This window comes from Syngnathus floridae, chromosome 6, assembly GCF_059516105.1.
Source record: "Syngnathus floridae isolate MCC-2025c chromosome 6, RoL_Sflo_1.0, whole genome shotgun sequence".
In the NCBI taxonomy this organism is placed as follows: Eukaryota; Metazoa; Chordata; class Actinopteri; order Syngnathiformes; family Syngnathidae; genus Syngnathus; species Syngnathus floridae.
The window spans coordinates 3,690,091-3,710,446 of record NC_142418.1 but is presented as its reverse complement, the minus strand read 5'-3'; the positions used below and the strand labels follow the sequence as shown (position 1 = coordinate 3,710,446).

General features: G+C 43.9%; 1 protein-coding gene across 1 annotated transcript in view; it reads left to right on the top strand.

The window, feature by feature from the left end:
• LOC148395956 (uncharacterized) overlaps positions 1 to 17,750 on the top strand; it is a 67,035-nt gene extending 49,285 nt beyond the window's left edge. The window contains exon 2 of the mRNA XM_088378394.1: positions 16,404 to 17,750. Within this exon, the coding sequence (XP_088234520.1) occupies positions 16,404 to 17,750 (1,347 nt within the window). The remainder of the gene's footprint in view (positions 1 to 16,403) is intronic.
• The last annotated feature ends 2,606 nt before the right edge of the window (positions 17,751 to 20,356 follow it).

The window sequence follows — 20,356 nt, the reverse complement described above, 5'->3', positions numbered from 1 at the left end:
ATAAGTTTAACACAACCTTAAAAATATGTTTGCAAACTCCCAAAAGCACATTTCCCTTTAGAGGTGACATTCCATGTCCCTAGAGCCAGCCTCTGCAGCCGGGGATCGGACCGCCAAGGTCCCTGCCTTTGGCCGCCGCCCAGCTCACTTTGCACCCGACCCCTTCGGCCTCTCCCACAGGTGGTGAGCCTATGGGAAGGGGGATCCACGTTTTCTTTTTGGGCTATGCCCGGCCGGACCCCATGGATTCATTACAAATTAATTGAAATATTGCAAGTCTTTTATTATTTTAATATTGCTGATTTGGCATACAGCGTAAGAAAACTCAAATATTCTATCTCAAAATATTAGAATATCATGAAAAAGTAAACTAGTAGGGTATTCAACTAATCACTTGAATCGTCTAATTAACTCGAAACACCTGCAAGGGTTTCCTGCGCCTTGAAAAACACACAGCTTGGTTCAGTAAACTAAATCACAAGTATGGGGAAGACTGCTGATCTGACTGCTGTTCAGAGGACCATCAATAACACCCTCCATCAGGATGGTAAGACACAAAAATAAATTTTTCAAAGAGCAAGCTGTTCACAGAGTGCAGTTTCAAAGCACATCCACCAAAAGTCTGTTGGAAGGGGGAAATGTGGCAGGAAACGCTGCACAACCAAGAGAGAGCCTTAACAGCATTGTGAAGAAGAGTAGCTTCCAGCATTTGGGGTAGCTTCAAAGACAGTGGACTGAAGCTGGAGTCCAGGTATCAAAAGCCACTGTTCACAGACATGTCAGGGAAATGACCGACAATAGCCGTATTCCCATGGTCAAGCCACTTCTGAAGCGTCTGACTTGGGCTATGGAAAAGAAGCACTGGACAGTTGCAGAGTGGTCCAAAGTCCTCTTTTCAAATGAAAGCAAGTTTTGTATTTCCTTTGGAAGTCAAGGCGCCAGAGTCTGGAGAAAGACTGGAGAGGAGTACAATCCAAGTTGCTTGAAATCCAGTGTGAAGTTCCCACAGTCAGCGATGGTTTGGGGAGCCTTGTCAGTTGCTGGTGTTAGTCCACTGTGTTTCATCAAGTCCAGAGTAAATGCAGCTGTGTGCCAAGAGATTTTAGAGCACTACATTCTTCCGTCTGCTGAAAAGCTCTATGGAGATGATGATTTTCATTTTCCAGCATGATCCGGCACCTGCCCACAGTGCCAAAACCACCAGTAAATGGTGTACTGACCATGGCATTACTGTCCTCGATTGGCCTGCCAATTTCCCTGACCTGAACCCCATTGATAATTCGTGGGGTATTGTGAAGAAGAAGCTGAAAGACACCAGACCCAACAATGCAAATGAGCTAAAGCATCCTGGGGATCCATAACACCTCGGCAATGCCACAGGCTGATTCCCTCCATGCCACGCCGCATTGATGCAGTAATCCGTACAAAAAGATTCCCAACCAAGTACTGAGTGCATTCATAAACATTTTCGAATGTTTGATTTTGTTTTGCTGTTATAAATCTTTTTTTTTACTTGGTCTGAGGAAATATTCTTATATTTTGAGATAGGATATTTGAGTTTTCTTAAGCTGTATACCATAATCAGCAATATTAAAATGAAAGGCTTGCAATATTTCAGTTGATTTGTAATGACTCCAGAATGTATGACATTTTTGTTTTTTTAATTATATGTATATATATATATATATATATGTATGTATATATATATATATATATATATATATATATATATATATATATATATATATATATATATGTATGTATGTATGTATGTATGTATGTATATATATATATATATATATATATATATATATATATATATATATATATATATATATATATATATATATATATATATATATATATATATATATACATATATAATCTGCCAGCATCTATATATATAAGATGCTGGCAGGTAAAGCATACATGGAGCGCCATAACCAAGTAGCTGGAATAGTGTACAGGAACATCTGTGCAGAGTATGGACTGGAAGTCCCAAGATCCAAGTGGGAAACACCTCCAAAGGTGGTAGAGAATGACCAAGCCAAGATCCTCTGGGACAGGGGTCACCAACATGGTGCCCGCGGGCACCAGGTCGCCCGTGAGGACCGCATGAGTCGCCCGCAGGACTGTTCTAAAATTAGCTCAAATAGCGGCACTTGTCAGTGAGCTGCATCTATTTATTTTAAAGTCAAACCTCGGTTTTAGAACGTCCCAGTTCTCGAACAAATCGGAATTCGAACAAAAAATTCGAGATTTTTTTGCTTCGGTTGTCGAACAAAATTCGGAGGTCGAACCTCGCGAGAGGAGCCGGGAGGACCCGAGAAAACCCGACCGCACGGCCCGGATGCCGACTGACTCCGTTGTTATTGTATTTTCGTTACTTTGAGGATTGTATTAACCCCTAATCATGCCTCCAAAGAAAGCAAGTGGGAGCAGCCATCCTAAAACACAAAGACGCTCTTAAAGCAATGCGACAGTGAGCGCCCAGCGCGCTGCTGTTGCGCGATCGGACCAAATTAAGCTCCCTGCGCACTGAGGTCCACTTAAATTTTGGAAAGTACATCAGGACTTTAAAAATATTTTCTAAATTTTAGCGACGGATCTGTCACAATAATGCGACCAGCGCGGTGCAGTTGCGCGGTTGGCGACTCGCGACTGTTGCGCGTTCGGCGGTGCGCTGCAGTTGCGCGATCGGACAAAATTAAGCTCCCTGCGCACTTAGGCCCACTTAAATTTTGGAAAGTACATAAGGACTTTAAATATATTTTCTAAATTTTAGCGACGGCTCTGTCACAATAATGCGACCAGCGCGTGCAGTTGCGCGGTGGGCGACGCGCTACGGTTGCGCGTTCGGCGGTGCGCTGAAGTTGCGCGATCGGACAAATATGCGCAAATGAAATAATGCTTAAAAAAGGCGGGGGTGGGTTTGTCTTGAAACGGATAACATTTTTTCCATTATTTGTAATGGGAAAAGTAGATTCGGAATTCGACCGATTCGCTTCTCGAACCGCCTTCTGGAACGGATTGTGGTCAAAAACCAAGGTTTGACTGTATTTTTGCTATTCTTGTTAAAATCACACTTACATGTGAACTGGAAATGACAATAATAACACAGTGAAAGCCAAATTGAGCAAATTGGCTATTTCAGAAGTGTGTGTCAAACTGGTAGCCCTTTGCCTTAATCAGTACCCAGGAAGTAGCTCTTGGTTTAAGAAAGGTTGGTGACCCCTGCTCTGGGACTTCCAGATCCAGACAGACAGAATGGTAATGGCGAACCAACCGGACATTGTGGTGGTGGACAAAGAGCAGAGGAAAGCCGTTGTGGTTGACATAGCCATCCCAAATGATGGTAACATTAGGAAAAAGGAACATGAGAAACTTGAGAAATATCAAGGGCTCAGAGAAGAGCTGGAGAAGACCTGGAGAGTTAAGACTTCAGTGGTACCTGTGGTCATTGGAGCACTAGGGGCAGTAACCCCCAAACTGGAGGAGTGGCTGAAACAGATCCCAGGAAAAACATCTGACATCTCAGTCCAGAAAAGTGCAGTACTAGGAACAGCAAAGATACTGCGTAGAACCCTCAAGCTCCCAGGCCTCTGGTAGAGGACCCGAGCTTGAAGGGAAAAAGAGACCACCCACGGGGGGTGAGGAAAAGTTTTTTCATATATATATATATATATATATATAATTAAAAAAACAAAAATGTCATACATTTATATATATGTATATATATATATATATATATATATGTATATATATATATATATATATGTATATATATATATATATATATATATATATATATATATATATATATATATATACACATATATATATATATATATATACACATATATATATATATATATATATATATATATATATATATATATATATATATATATATATATATATATATATATATATCCCTATATCCCTATATCCCTCGCTACATTGCGGTTTGTTTATCGCGGTTTCACTGCATCGCAGATTTTTTTCAAAATTAAAAAAATATTTAAAAGTCAAAATAAAACTTCTAAATTGAGGAATTTTGGCACAAAACTTGCCCACACGCCACCAGAAGGCAAGGAGTGCCCACACAATTGCAGTGCGTCCCCTTGTACCTTTTCATAAAAAAAAAAAAAAATTATAATAATAAGAGTTCTATAAACACATTTAGAGTGTTGTACCTTATTATAATTTTTTTTAACAATACAAGAATTCTAAAAACACATATCCAGTATGTAGGCTACACTTGTATCTTGTTATAAAAACATTATAATCATAAAAGTTGTTCTAAAAACATATTTTCAGTACGTGTTATTTACCGTATTTGCCGGTGTACAGGTCGACTCGGTGTATAAGTCGACCCCCTAAAATTCGACGGAAATTTACGATTTTATGATATATCCTTTGTATAAGTCGAGCTCAATTGTTGCATTATATTAAACTTCAAAATTCAATATGCGAAATTTATTGACGAAATGTGTTCAAATTCCGGGAGGCCGTGCGCATGCGGCTGCTTATAAGACTAGCCCCTAATAGGAGGGGAGAAGGCGTGGGCTTTGTCTCATAAGAAAAAGAAACGAGATTGATGTGAACCAAGAAGTCACAGACAAGATGTCATGAGAAACAAAAAGAATGCAAGGACAAAATGCTATGTCAAACAAGAAGTCACAGACAAGATGCCATGAGAAAAGAATGCAAGGACAAAATGCCATGTGCAGACATAAAAAAAAATAGTTTGAGCTATCAACAACTTTCTTGGATTCCCAGAGGTATAGAAGGTCAGGAAGTTCCAGACAGCATCGTTTGACGTGTTATTTTTCACAATCCGTCTGGTGGACGTCTGCAAGGTGAAACAGCAAGCATTCTGTGCAATAATCTTATTAATAAGTACTCATTAGAGAACGCATGATAACATATATATACAATTTATCTAACAGGGTCAGGTGTCGCAAAAGCTGATAGCGGCTAGCTGGATTCTCGGGGACCAATTCAAGATGAGGAAACTGCAGCTCAACCTTCTTGAAGACACTGCCAGGACAATCGAGGGCACCTCCGACATCCATTTTTTCATTGATTTTCACATTATGTATTACTTGTGCCCTCTCTGCATCCATTACAACCTGGTGATCCTGAAAGGGGGATCCTTCCATCTGTGGTCCCTTCTCAAGGTTTCTCTTTTTCCCCTGGCAGGGGTTTTTTGAGTTTTTCCTTGCCCTTTTTGGAGCTTAAGATCAGGGGATGCTTTGAGAATAATTGTCAATTTTTGTCTATGTGAACCCCTTTGAGACTGTTTGTGATTGAGGGCTATACAAATAAACTTGACTTGACTTGACTTGATTTGAGCATGGGAAGAGTGAACAGCTGAGGTGGCCTTCGATGTTGTGGAGGAGAATTAAAAATTCAAGATAGTCCAGTAATATCGGTAAGTGAGCATAACACCAATCATACTGAGGTCAAAACAGAGATGATGCTATGTTTGGAATATGAGTTAATTACGAAGAATGTACATTCTGTACGTAAAATTTGGAAACTTTATCTGAAAATGGAAGGCTCGAATCAAGGAAAGGCGGAAAGGTGATGGAGAAGATTGCGTAATATCAAAGTCAGGAAAACGAGATAGCATGTAGCCTGAAAATAGGATGAGCTGCTGGAAATTACAGTATATTAAATTGTTGTTAATAGTAGAATTTGAAGTTTGATTAACAAAAGGTAGTAGGAAATTAATGGCAAATTGGAGGACGATATTTTAAGTTTCGTATTGAAGGAATGGGGTCAAAATACAAAAAGTCCTGCCTAGCGACAAAAACAGATGTGCTCAAACCTCATTGAATAAAATACATAAGCAGACAAGTATATTCACATATTAAATCAATAAAAGAAACATTTTAAGCATATAGTTATACCTACACACCAAATCAATAAAGAAGACATAACTAGACATTTTTGATAAGTGGTAATGAGAAAGGTTTTTATAACTTTATGATCTGATATATACTATTTCTGAGCAATTTGAAATAACAAATGTCTTTTGATATTGCCTAAATAGCTTAATGACCCTTAAGGAACTGTGTAATGCATGCCTGATGTTTTTCTCTAAATCATGTACACGGCCAGAGTCGTCTTGACTGTTCAGTACTTGATTGTATCTTATGTTTTGACTAATGCCAGACGCCAGTTTTTGATTACTACTGAACGCTCTGCACAGAGGGAAATATTTTGCCTAACAAAGAAAAGATACGGTTGGAAGCATGATTAAACTAAGAATATAATGATGTAAGCAAAGACATGAAGTATCAAAAGAACAAACTTTACATAGTCAGGGAACAGCAATTATTGGGTTGACAACATTTATCTGAAATCAATCTCAGAGGCGGTAGGTCTTTTTGGCTTAGCGTTTTCTTCTGCGCAGAAGGACGCACCCCAGACACACAGCAAGTGTGGCTGAGATCCGCGCTCTGCTCTGAGTTTAGCCGTGCCTTTTATTGAGAGAGAAACAAAGGGGCAAGTGTACATGATCGAGTAGGTTTCCAAACAGGAAGGACATAATTATTATCTCATTACCACAGAACGAAGGAGATACTCTTATGGTCGGAGCAGTATTGACGTCTCATGACCATTAGCTTAACAAAGGCATAGTCTTTAGTGTGTCTGCTTCAGCCATCCCATGACCATCTCATGATCTGATCATGTCTAGCTAACTGTGGGGCTTATTGTATAGCGCGGCTAATGACTCCAGTCATTAGCCGGCCATATGCCCCCAAGTCATTTTCACAAGGCCAGATGGTCACATACTGCGGAGAATCTTGCACACAAAAGTAGTTACATAGAATCCAATGATAAAAAGTATATCATTTCCAACAGCAATAGATTAATGATGTCACAACCAAAAGCCAACATAATTTCTTACAAAATGACAAAATTGAAAGAATGAGGTACGACAGTGTATGTCCAAGATTGGAGAAGAATGTTCACAGGAAGGTCACGTGGAGATAAAACCAGCAGGTGCCAGAGGGAACCAGCCAAGGACTCGGCCAAAGATGATCGCCAAGGCCGAAAGACGGGATGGAAGACAACAGCCCCCACACACACCGAATCGCCCATAACGAGCACCCACTCCCATGGCACACTTGACCCACCCCAAAGACTCATCATCCATCAATCTCGGCCCACAATGTGCAACTGATTATAAGCTGATCAAAGAACCTTGAACATTGCCTTTTCTGAATGGAGACTTTCAGCTCTTGAAAGGCCCAGCGCTGTATTGCACTTTCCCGAAAACAGAGCTTTCTGAACAAGAATTGTGATTGAACTCAACCAACCTGTGTAAGTCTAATTTCTGCTTCAGTGTCTTAGCATTTTCCTAAATCTGAAGAAGTCAAACGAGCATGCAGTGAGTAAATTGGATAACAGGTGATTGGCAATGGCTTTTGCCGTGAGGCGCAGATAGCGCGCTCCCTAAATTGTGGACAAAATCCAACAAATGGTGACCATCCGACGTGATTTCTTCAGAAGGGAAAGTGCATGCTCCACAAAGGATTCTTCCTTCTCCGCTCTTGCTCAACAATATTGCAGTCCAATCGGCACAAAAGGTAAGGGGGAACCTTTTTTTTCTCTCTCCCAGTTCAGCAATATTGTGGAGTGAAAGCGGAATACAAAAATTAATAATTTCAGCTCTGTGTTCAGGAATGGTGGTTGTATAGAAGTGTGTGTTTGTGTGGAACTTGGTAAAAGTGATTTGTGGAAAAAATTAAAAATACAAAAACAGGTGAAGTTGTCGTTGATATAGCAGGACGGATGCCGAGCGACTCCAATAGTGTGACCTTAGAACATTATAGGGCTGTCTAAGGCGAGGGACATCTGGGATGTCCGAGTCATGGTGAATTAAGAGAAAGGTGGTGAAGACTTTGTCTGATCAGCAAAGGGCGCTCACACCGCTGGAACTTGTGGGATGCCAGTGACTAGCATATGGGCACCTGAGTGGCCTCAATAGTAGACACTTAGGAACTTATACTGTTGCCTAAGGTCGGGGTCGATTGGATCGGCCAGGCCACCAATACGAGTCGAGGACTCGTGAAAGAAAAAAAAAAAGGTGAAGGCATCGCTGATATAGCAGGATGGATGCCTGGCGACCTCAATAGTGCAACCTTAGAGACTTATATTGTTGTCTAGGGCGAAGGGTAACTGGGTTGACCAGGTCGCTACATACCGTATTTGCCGGTGTACAGGTCGACTCGGTGTATAAGTCGACCCCCTAAAATTCGACGGAAATTTACGATTTTATGATATATCCTTTGTATAAGTCGAGCTCAATTGTTGCATTATATTAAACTTCAAAATTCAATATGCGAAATTTATTGACGAAATGTGTTCAAATTCCGGGAGGCCGTGCGCATGCGGCTGCTTATAAGCACCGCGGAGGAGATCGCGGCCGGCGAGCTCGCGCACGCCGCCCGGCACCAACGGGAGGCCGGAAATAGCTCCAAGCCGAGCGGATCGGCACTTTATAAGCACCGCGGAGGAGATCGCGGCGCCTCATTGGACTTCCAGCGGCCGGCGAGCTCGCGCACCCGCCCGGCACATCCGGGAGGCCGTGCGCACGAACCAAGTGGCCGAAAATAGCCCCCGCCGAGCGGATCGGCTGTTTATAAGCACCGCGGAGGTGGTTGCGGCGCCTCATTCGACTTCCAGCGGCCCGCGAGCTCGCGCACCCGCCCGGCACATCCGGGAGGCCGTGCGCACGAGCCAAGTGGCCGAAAATAGCCCCCGCCGAGCGGATCGGCTGTTTATAAGCACCGCGGAGGTGGTCGCGGCGCCTCATTGGACTTCCAGCGGCCGGCGAGCTCGCGCACCCGCCTGGCACATCCGGGAGGCTGTGCGCACGAGCCAAGTGGCCGAAAATAGTCCCCGCCGAGCGGATCGGCTGTTTATAAGCACCGCGGAGGTGGTTGCGGCGCCTCATTCGACTTCCAGCGGCCGGCGAGCTCGCGCACCCGCCCGGCACATCCGGGAGGCCGTGCGCACAAGCCAAGTGGCCGAAAATAGCCCCCGCCGAGCGGATCGGCTGTTTATAAGCACCGCGGAGGTGGTCGCGGCGCCTCATTCGACTTCCAGCGGCCGGCGAGCTCGCGCACTCGCCCGGCACATCCGGGAGGCCGTGCGCACGAGCCAAGTGGCCGAAAATAGCCCCCGCCGAGCGGATCGGCTGTTTATAAGCACCGCGGAGGTGGTCGCGGCGCCTCATTCGACTTCCAGCGGGCCGCGCACTCGCGCACGCCGCCCGGTTCAAATTTTCTAAGTGCAACGCACAATGAGATGCATGAGAAACGGCCTTGGTTACCATCACATTTGAAGCGATGAATACGAAGTTAAATTTTATGACTCGGTGTATAAGTCGAGGTCGATTTTTTTCGGTCGATTTTGGATCGAAAAAGGTCGACCAATACACCGGCAAATACGGTATGTTATTCAGCCGTGCTTTGATTTTGAAGGCCGTTTTCAGGCAATACCACTTCCTGTTTTACGTTCGTGTACATATGTCGGTTACAGTGGTACAGGAGTCATTGACGATGTAAGTGGGTCTCCTGACAAGAGAAATGAACGATCACATGTGTCTAACTTTTAGGACAATGTAGTATTGCTCTAATTGTTCGTTTAAATGCCTTTAGAGGTCCGTTTTCGCGTGTTAGCACGATCGCGAATTAGCATCTTTCCGCTAACTCGTTAGCCTGCCCAGTACTTCTTGTTAACATGTTACATGCACACACGTATAATATTTATATTTTCAATATTTACACAAAGATTTCTGTATGTTATTTATACTATTAATGTATTATTTACATGTTTGAAAGAATTGTTTAATGTTTTAATAATAAAATATGCACTTAAATGGTTTCATATACATTTATTGACACAAAAAATGTACTGATATAAAAAAAATGTACAGATGAGAGGGTCACCGTAATTAGCGGATTTCACTTATCGCGGGAGGTTTTTGTGACCAATTATCAACTATCTAGCTAATATATATAATTATATTTATACAACATATTTATTATATATAATATAGGTTATATAATAAAAAAAAAAAAAACTTTTCCTCACCCCCCGTGGGTGGTCTCTTTTTCCCTTCAAGCTCGGGTCCTCTACCAGAGGCCTGGGAGCTTGAGGGTTCTACGCAGTATCTTTGCTGTTCCTAGTACTGCACTTTTCTGGACTGAGATGTCAGATGTTTTTCCTGGGATCTGTTTCAGCCACTCCTCCAGTTTGGGGGTTACTGCCCCTAGTGCTCCAATGACCACAGGTACCACTGAAGTCTTAACTCTCCAGGTCTTCTCCAGCTCTTCTCTGAGCCCTTCATATATTTCAAGTTTCTCATGTTCCTTTTTCCTAATGTTACCATCATTAGGGATGGCTATGTCAACCACAAGGGCTTTCCTCTGCTCTTTGTCCACCACCACAATGTCCGGTTGGTTCGCCATTACCATTCTGTCTGTCTGGATCTGGAAGTCCCAGAGGATCTTGGCTTGGTCATTCTCTACCACCTTTGGAGGTGTTTCCCACTTGGATCTTGGGACTTCCAGTCCATACTCTGCACAGATGTTCCTGTACACTATTCCAGCTACTTGGTTATGGCGCTCCATGTATGCTTTACCTGCCAGCATCTTACACCCTGCAGTTATGTGCTGGATTGTCTCAGGACCTTCTTTGCACAATCTACACCTGGGGTCTTGTCTGGTGTGGTAGATTTGGGCCTCTATTGCTCTGGTGCTCAAGGCCTGTTCTTGTGCAGCCAGGATCAGTGCCTCTGTGCTGTCCTTCAGACCAGCTCTTTCTAGCCATTGGTAGGATTTCTGGATATCAGCTACTTCAGCTATGTTTCGGTGGTACATCCCATGTAGGGGCTTGTCCTCCCATGATGGTCCCTCCAGTACCTCATCTTCCTTTGATGCCCATTGTCTGAGACATTCACTGAGCACGTGATCTGTTGGGGCCTTATCCCTGATGTACTTATGGATCTTGGATGTTTCATCTTGGATAGTGGCTCTCACGCTCGCTAGTCCTCGGCCTCCTTCTTTACGGCTAGTGTACAGTCTCAGGGTGCTGGACTTGGGATGGAACCCTCCATGCATGGTTAGGAGCTTCCGTGTCTTGATATCTGTGGTCTGTATATCTTCCTTTGGCCACCGTATGATTCCTGCAGGGTATCTGATTACTGGTAGGGCGTAGCTGTTAATGGCTAGGGACTTGTTCTTGCCATTGAGCTGACTTCTTAGGACTTGCCTTACTCGATGGAGGTATTTGGCTGTGGCTGCTTTCCTTGTTTCCTCGTCAAGGTTGCCATTTGCCTGTGGAATTCCAAGGTATTTGTAGCTGTCCTCAATGTCTGCTATTGTTCCTTCTGGGAGTGAGACCCCCTCTGTGTGGATTACCTTTCCTCTTTTAGTCACCATGCGGCCACATTTCTCAAGTCCGAATGACATTCCGATGTCAGAGCTGTAGATCCTGGTAGTGTGGATCAGGGAGTCAATGTCCCGCTCGTTCTTAGCGTACAGCTTTATGTCATCCATGTAGAGGAGGTGGCTGATGGTGGCCCCATTCCTGAGTTGGTATCCATAGCCCGTCTTGTTGATTATTTGGCTGAGGGGGTTCAGTCCTATACAGAACAGCATTGGGGACAGAGCGTCTCCTTGGTATATACCATATTTGATGGTCACGTGTGCAAGTGGCTTGCCATTGGCTTCAAGTGTGGTTTTCCACTGTTTCATCGAGTTGGCGATGAAGGTTCTCAGAGTCCCATTGATGTTGTACAGCCTCAAGCATTCAGTGATCCAAGTATGTGGCATTGAGTCATATGCTTTCTTGTAATCAATCCAGGCAGTGCTCAGGTTGGTACGTCTAGTTCTGCAGTCTTGGGTGACTGTTCTATCCACCAGGAGTTGATGTTTTGCTCCTCTGGTATTTTTACCAATCCCTTTCTGAGCAGTGCTCATGTATTGATCCATGTGCCTGCTGATCTTATCTGATATTATGCCCGACATCAGCTTCCATGTTGTGGAGAGGCAGGTGATTGGCCGGTAGTTGGATGGGACTGTACCCTTTGATGGATCCTTCTGGATCAGGATCGTACGCCCTTGGGTTAGCCATTCAGGGTGAGTCCCATCCCTTAGCAGCTGGTTCATTTGTGTTGCCAGGCGCTCATGGAGAGTTGTAAGTTTCTTGAGCCAGTAGCTGTGGATCATGTCAGGGCCTGGTGCTGTCCAGTTTTTCATTCCTGAGACTCTTCTCTGGATGTCTGCCACTGTGATGGTTACTGGGTTCTGTTCAGGGAGCTTGCTGTGGTCCTTTCTCAGAGCCACCAGCCACTGTGCATCCTTCTTATGTGATGCCTCCCGCTCCCATATATCGTTCCAGTACTGTTCAGTTTCCAGCCTTGTGGGTCTGCTCTGCTATTATTCCCTTGCCACTGAGCGTACACTTTCGCTGGTTGTGTTGTGAACAACCTGTTTATTCGTCTGGCTTCATTCTTTGTTTGGCAGTTTCGAGTGCTTCAGGTATGGGCATCTGGCTGTATTTCTTGGGAACTTGCTTTTTCATTGCACCTTTCTGGGCCTCTGTCATTTGGCTCACTTCTCTCCGTGCTATCTTGATTTTGGCCTCCAGCCTTCTCTTCCATGGTGGGCAGTGTTGTGGTCGCATATGGTCATTCTTCTTGTAGCCAAGCATTTCTAGGATCACTGCTGCTGAGGTGTATATCAGCTCATTGGTTTCAGTGATGGTAGCCGTAGGAATTGTTGTCAATGCTGCATTCACATCTTCTAGGAGACCTTCTGAGGGTACTCCACTTAGCCTCTGCAGTGTGTATCTAGGTTCCCGAGCATTCATTCTCACCGTGATCTTGTTCTTCAGGTCAGTTGCTGCCTCGTTCAGCTTGATTGTGCTTATTGGGGTTTCGTACCCAACCTCTGGGCTTTTACATGGATTTAACTCGTCTCTGACCTGGTGCTCTGGTTGGCCTTCGCTATGGCATTTGTGTTGTATCTCATCAATCTCGAGGTGTGATAGCAGGTGCCGTTTATGGATATTGGAACATTGAGCTACTAGTTGCTTGGCCGATAGTGTTGACTGTGGGTATTGAAGTTGCCATTGTTCCCGCATTCTCCGCATGTAACCCCTCTCGCTCGGGTTGCTGGAGTAGTAGCATTCCAACAGATCCTTATTCTCGCATCTCGCTCATTTGTGTCTTGTTCCAGTAGCCCATTTTTCATCAGGGTGCTCTGGTTCCCCAGCACCTGACGCAGACCTTGTTTGTCCGGGCGACGTCTGAGCCGGCATGTCTTTCGTTTCTTGTACTCTCATTATCTCTGAGGTAGGCGGTATCGTTAAGGGTCTTGCCTAAGGACCCACACTGACTGTTGGTAAGGTAATCGCTCATTGCTCATATTGTGCCCCTGCCGGGAATCGAACCCGGGTCTTCCGTTTGTAAGTCATGTCACTTACTGATTGAGCTAGTCAGCCGTTATGTCAGCAATGCCGGCCGGGTGCGTGCCGCTGACGGCGCTTGCACTTCAAAATATTCCGAAGGCCCATATAACGATATATAAATTATACATCAAATAACTATTGTATAAGCAATAATATTATCAAACCATCTGTGTCACTCCAAATCATTAAATCCATCGATCAAATTCCTTGTCCTTTGTCAACAACGCCGCGCGTGCGCCCTGACGTCAGCCTCGTCATTATTCCACAGATCTAGTTTATAACTATATTGTAGCGTTAAAGTACAAGGAAAGACGTGGGTTTGGTAAACGGCTCTTTATTTAACAACACAAGAGTTCAACGAGCCAACAACTACTGAACTGTAACGATAAAAACGTATACAAGTTGCTACACGAAATAAAATATATCAAATAACTATAACATAAATAGTTCACCGCCACACGGCCCCAAGCACTGGCGTCGACTTCCAGGCGTGTGGCAGCGTGGACTTCCATCCCCGGGGGTGGCACTTCCAGCTACGGAGGTGGAAGAGAGCTCCATAGAATAGGACCGGGCGTGCGTAAAGGCCATGTCCGAGCCCCATCCACCGTCCCTGGACAGCCACCCGGCCGAGCGCTGGCCCCCAACTTCCATCCACGGAGGTGAAAGAGAGCACCGTAGAGTAGGACCGGGCGTGCGTAAAAGCCATGTCTGAGCCCCATTCACCGTCCCCGGATAGCCACCTGGCCGAGCGCCGGCCCCCGACTTCCATCCACGGAGGTGAAAGAGAGCTCCGTAGAGTAGGACCAGGCGTGCGTATAAGCCATAATAGTTTTTCAAACCTTCTGTGTCATTCCAAATCATTAATCCTTCAAACTATTCATCCTCCGTGTCACTTACAAATAAAGCTGCTAATGATTCCGGTAATACTTTCGTCATCTTCGTCATACCGTGATCGAATCTTTGTCCTTTATGTAAACAACCGCCGCGCCACGCTGCTGACATCACTTGAAATTCAAATTACAGTAATCCCTTGCTACATCGCGGTTCGTTTAGCGCCCGCAGGAGTAAGTACATTGTGGTTCGTTTAGCGCCCACAGGAGTAAGTTCCTCTCGTCGATATTCTCCTCCATTAAGTAATGGAGGCCCTTCGATGGCCACAAGGGGGAAAGGAAAGCTAGGGGGGGGAGTTTTCAAAAACCATGGGGAAAGTGTTTTCTCCTGTGGCAGATAGAAATCAGGAGGAAAGGGAAAGAGGAGTATAAAATATACCACATGATTGAAGTAGCTAATCCAAATGTAAATGATGAGTCACCCACAATTTTGGTTCATAGAACGTGGACTCAGGAAGATGTGAAGAAAGCCGTAGAAGGCGTCACATCTCACAAGATGGATGTTGAGGAATTTTTACAACAGATGGAGGATCTTAGAAGATCTTACCATCTAAATGGGATAGAAGTCCAACAAGTATGGATGACTGCTATGAAAGGGGATTGGCATAGCACCAGTGGGGATTGGAGTCCAAAAGAACAAAAGCATGTTTTAGAACATGACGACCGGGAATTACAACATCGAGTTCAGGGCCTGATGGAATGCGCCAGAGATAAGTTTAGGCGCGAAGCAAATTATACTACCATTGGTTGAGAAAAACAAAGAGATGATGAATTATTTGAGGCGTATCGAATCAGAATGACAGCCTGCTTTAGAGCAAACAGCGGCATTCCTGAGGAGCACACTCCAGGAAGTGTGTATCAGGAGCAACTAAAAAAATGCTCTACATGAGCATTCTAATAGTGCCATGAAACAATGGATCGATAAGTATTGGGTTGATAGGCTATCAGGTAGCCTGGAGCAATATATTAATCAGGCTCTGCATGCCGAGAGAGTGCTACAAAAAAGAACGCAGAAAAAGGCTTCGGCACTACTCTCTGGGGAGGAAAAAGGCATTCTTGGCGCTTTAAGCAGGGCCTATTCGGATTTTGATGAAAAAAAAGGAAAAGGGAAACATTTAGATAAATTTAAGAAGTGGAACCGTGGTTTTGTCCCAAAACAAAATAACTGCAGGGACATCACTTGTTAGTGTTGTGGTGAGAAAGGCCACATCTCACAAAGTTGCCCTAAAAGCAGGTGGAACGACAGGGCGTGACTAGAACAGCCTGATCCCCAGAAATTTGATAACATTATTGGGGAGAACAAAGAAGCGGACATTGAATTAAATTTACAAGGGGTATTGGCACAAGACATGATTAGACCGGAGGTAGAATTAATGGTTAACGGCAGGCCGATAACCTTTTTTTGTGATACCGGGGCGTGGAAGACAACCTGTAATTAGCCAATTGTGGGATCAAAAATGTCACGGAAAAAGGTGTTTGTTAGAACCGCAGAGGGGCATCTTTCTGTGGTAGAAGAAACAATCCCTCTGTGGGTAAGAGATCCAGAGGGTGAATCATGTCAGATGCCGATACTGATAATTCCGGAATTTCCAGTAGATCTGTTGGGGAGGGATGGGTTGCTTAAGTTAGGGCTGGCACTTGTGCAGGTGCCACGCCCGAGAACAAAAAAAAAACGATGTCATTTTTGGGTTTGACAAATTATTGCAGAGCATGGTTTCCAAATTATGCTGAAATAGTTGCTCCTCTTTCTAAAATAATGTATGAGGAGAATTTAAAGACGGCGTCCGCTTTGAAGTGGATGCTTGAAGCTGAACAGGCATTTTGTGAAATAAAGCAAGCCCTAGTTTCTACTGCAGCTTTGGCCTTGCCTGATTGTACCAAACCCTTTGTACAAATGGTAAATTGTAAAGACATTTATATGACGTCATTGTTGGCCCAAAAATGGGGAGATAAGATCTGACCAGTGTCTTATTATTCCTCGAGGTTGGACAATGTGGCATGTGGCATGTGTGGTAGTTGTTGGCAAAGCATTACCATTGGAGTTCCCTGGTGGCCGAGACAGGACCTGATTGGTCCGATTGGACCACAGACAAATGCGCTAAGCAACTGCGTCCCCTTATTCAAATGTTTAAAGAACGGAACGGGATTAGACTAACCATTAATACTAAGAAGTGGGATTGCGGGAATTATCCTTGCACAGTTTTGCTTCTCAGTCCCCACGCTTATCAGTCAGATCCATTTCATTTCATTCATGACTGCGTGTCCTCTAAAATTATAGAACCAAAAGAGGAAATCTATGTTTCGACAAAACAGCCTGTTAAAGTGAAAGAAGCGCCTAAAGTCACTCCACAAAAAATTCATACATCAGGAATGGTAATAAAATTAAAAAGGAAATTTACAACCGATGACGTGTTTTGGTCAGTGACAGGCATTTCACAGATTGGAAACAATTGGCTCTTATTGACTGAGTCTGCGGCCAAAGTGGTAAAATATAGCTGCGTCACATGTATGGGGCCGAGGCCATTGTTGAGAGTGGTGCCTGCCGGTATACCATCCAGCTGTGTTTTGGAAGTAATGACAAAGGCAGTACCAAGAAAGGACTGTAGTGTATGGGATCGAGCATATCCTGTAACTAAAGCATTGAAAGATGATAAGCCTGTCTTTTCCACTGACGTAGCTGCAGCTGATTTTGTATGTATAAAATTGATGGGATCGCAAAGTAAGGTTGGAGTTTTAAATTCTACGTGGTGTAGGACTACGGTGGATCAAACAGATCCACTAGTGGCACGGAGTGATGTTTGGCTGTGGTGTGGGGGGTCTAAATTATATAACATATTACAGGAGGCGCAGGGTTTTTGTGCATTGGTGTCGCTGCTTTTACCAGTCTCGATTTTTCCAGCTACGGCAGATGAAATCCAAGCGGCTGCGGCCATGTTTTACAATCCCGTGGAGCTGCCAGCGATCCCTGTACTGGCCAGAAGGCGTCGTTCTTGGAAGGGGGGCGACCCGACATACATCGACGCCACAGGAGTACCGCGGGGCGTGCCAGATGAGTATAAATTGGCTAACCAGATTGCGTTGGGATGGGAGTCCATTTTCTTGTGTGTGACGCCCAACAAGAATGTGGACCGCATCAACTATGTCCACTACAATGTGCAGAAGCTGGGGAATTATACAGAGGAAGGCTTCATTGCGGTGAGGGAACAATTGGCTAGCACCTCTTTAGTGGCTTTCCAAAACCGCATCGCTATTGACATGATTTTGGCAAAGGAAGGAGGTGTCTGTGCTATGTTTGGGAGTGAATGTTGTATACATTTATTCCTAATAACACTGCACCTGATGGGTTTCTCAGCAGAGCCATAAAGTGACTCCGGATGCTAAATCGCAGGCTGAAGGATCACTCAGGGGTGTTCACCTCCATTTGGTCTGATTGGTTCGACAAGACTATAAAAAATATAAAAATTTGGTGTATTCTATTTTGGTATCAATCTCTCTTTTCACAGCTCTCCTCACCTTGTGTGGTTGTTGCTGTATCCCCTGCATCCGCGCGCTGCTAAATCGGCTTATCTCTACGGCCATAGCGCCCACGTATTCTATGTTATCGGAAGTTTACCCGATGCTGGCAATTCCGGGACTGGGGGGCGGTGATGCTGCTGCGGCTCGGGGTGTTGGGGGAAGATACCTTCCTATCCTGAATACTGCGTCTTGACCCCATAATGTGTATGAGAACTACATTGGTCAACGGGTTGATGAATTGACTAGATAAATCCTATACCGGAAGTCTTTTCAAGGATATTTTCTGCAGGCGAATGTAGAATCAAAATAATAAAAGGGGGGAATGATGGAGTAATGATTTCATTATGATTGATTATACATTTATGAATGCAGTGGCTTAACAATGTATATTCCGGTTGCTGTTGGAAGAGTGTTTTTTGATGTGGAATAAAGGTCAGAGGGAGTTGAGGAATCGAAAGCTGTCGACCCTAAGCTGACCAAAGAGATGAGGAATGGCCGAGGACGACCTTTCTGCTATTTAGTGATATGAAGAAATGAAGTGTTTTTATGATGACATGACGTGCAAAAGAGCTTATCCACAAATGTCTGCTTGTGTTTACGCTGCCAAAATACATGAGAAAACCTGTCAGGGGCGGAGGCTGTTCTGCTGATCTTGTTCATTCCCCATCCTTTAGGGGCCCCGCCTATTTTGTAACTAGGGACCTCTAAATGAATAAAAGTGAGGTGGATAGGAGAAGCTGATCAGAATTGTGAGAACCTTTAAGCTCTCCTATTCTCTTTGCAAGAAACCGGAAACGACCTCCCCATTATTTGTTAGTTGTTTAGGAAAATAAACCTAACAGCCATTTAGCAGTGACGTGCGGTGAAGTTCATGACTGGGGAGGCACTGACGTCACGCCCCCCCCCGCCCGGTAAAATTTGTCCGGCACCTAACTGTGTCACAAAAAAGGTTGGGGAACACTGCTCTAGTGTGGCTTATTCATTATTTAATTTGAACTACTTTAAATAAAATGTCATATCAGCAGTCTTCACACATAAAAACACTCAATAAAGCACATGGAATCAAAAACTTGTTTTCGGTCGTGCGTTCCACTCCGTTCCGAAGTCCCGTTGTCTGAATCAAACCTTTTAACTCCGGAGTTGCTCTTCCTTTACTGATGACCTCCTGCTTCGACCGAAAATCCATAGTTGAAAATCGTTTGGATATGTAATCCTCCATTGTAAAACGAAATGTAAAAACGGGGGGGTGTAGGGGGACGAATGTAAAACAAAACAAATGGACGACTGCTCCTCAGTTGCTCACTGTAAATTTGAACTGGAGATCTCTTATTCTACAGGTAGGTGCATGAAGCATCCCGGGATCAATAGGGTGCCATAAGGGTGGAGAACCTTTTTTCGTAGCCTCTGTAAGGTCTCTTTTCAAAGCCGTTTTGTTCATCTTAAGTAACAGACGTTAAAGACAGATGACAAAAAACACTAGATATTCAATACATCAGCTTAACTACGGAAATTAGTTAATATAGCGACACTTAAACAGCGACATAAAGACAGAGCAGTTCTGTCTAACTGCATAGCCTGTCAACATAGGCAGCCGTCAGATTACGCAGTCCTCAGAGGAGGGTAGACAGGAAGTTGGCTCCTCCGAGCGAATCGTCTTCGGTTTTAAAATAACAAAAAATTCAGCGATGTTGGTTCAAAATGATACAAAACTATTGAAATTGAAAGGAAAATGACTTTATAATAAAAACAATTGAATCTGTTTTTCCCCTTTTCATGATGGCAGGGGAGGCGTAGCCATTTAGATAAAATTAGAAATATGATTTTTATTTCATCATGAGTGGCTAGTTAATGAATACAAACAATACACTATGCTGAAGGCAAAAGGAAAGATGTGGTTCCAAGCAGTTATAACAAATTATGAAAATATTTTCATAATTTCATAGAGAATGGGAAATTTAAAATTTTTTTCAAGGGATGCTTAAGAAACACAATTAGTTTCCATACTTTGCTTAGAAACACTCACTTTACATGAGTAGAATTTGTGAATTACCTTACAAGGTACAATACTTTATCCTTATTTTATCATGAAGCAAATATATTTTGCAGGTACAGTAGGTCTGCAAAATAGGGACATTTCGTTGTTGCTTGTGCTGCCAGAGCAGTTTTTCTTTTTCTTCCTCACTCAAACACAATGCCATATGTGCGACTCGAACACAAGGCGTCGGCACACAAGACAGGCAAGCGTAACCCTATCAGTGACTCCCAGTTCTGCAAGAGCAGTCATCAATACTCGTGACGCGCAATGACGTCACGAAATATAACAGTGCTGTCCTTTCATATGTTCCCAAGAAAACATCTTTACATTTTTCCTTGAAAATGTGGCATTGAGTTTCAGGATGTTTTGACTTTCCGAAGGCTCTAAGATAAACCAGCACCTGGTAAAACTGCTAATC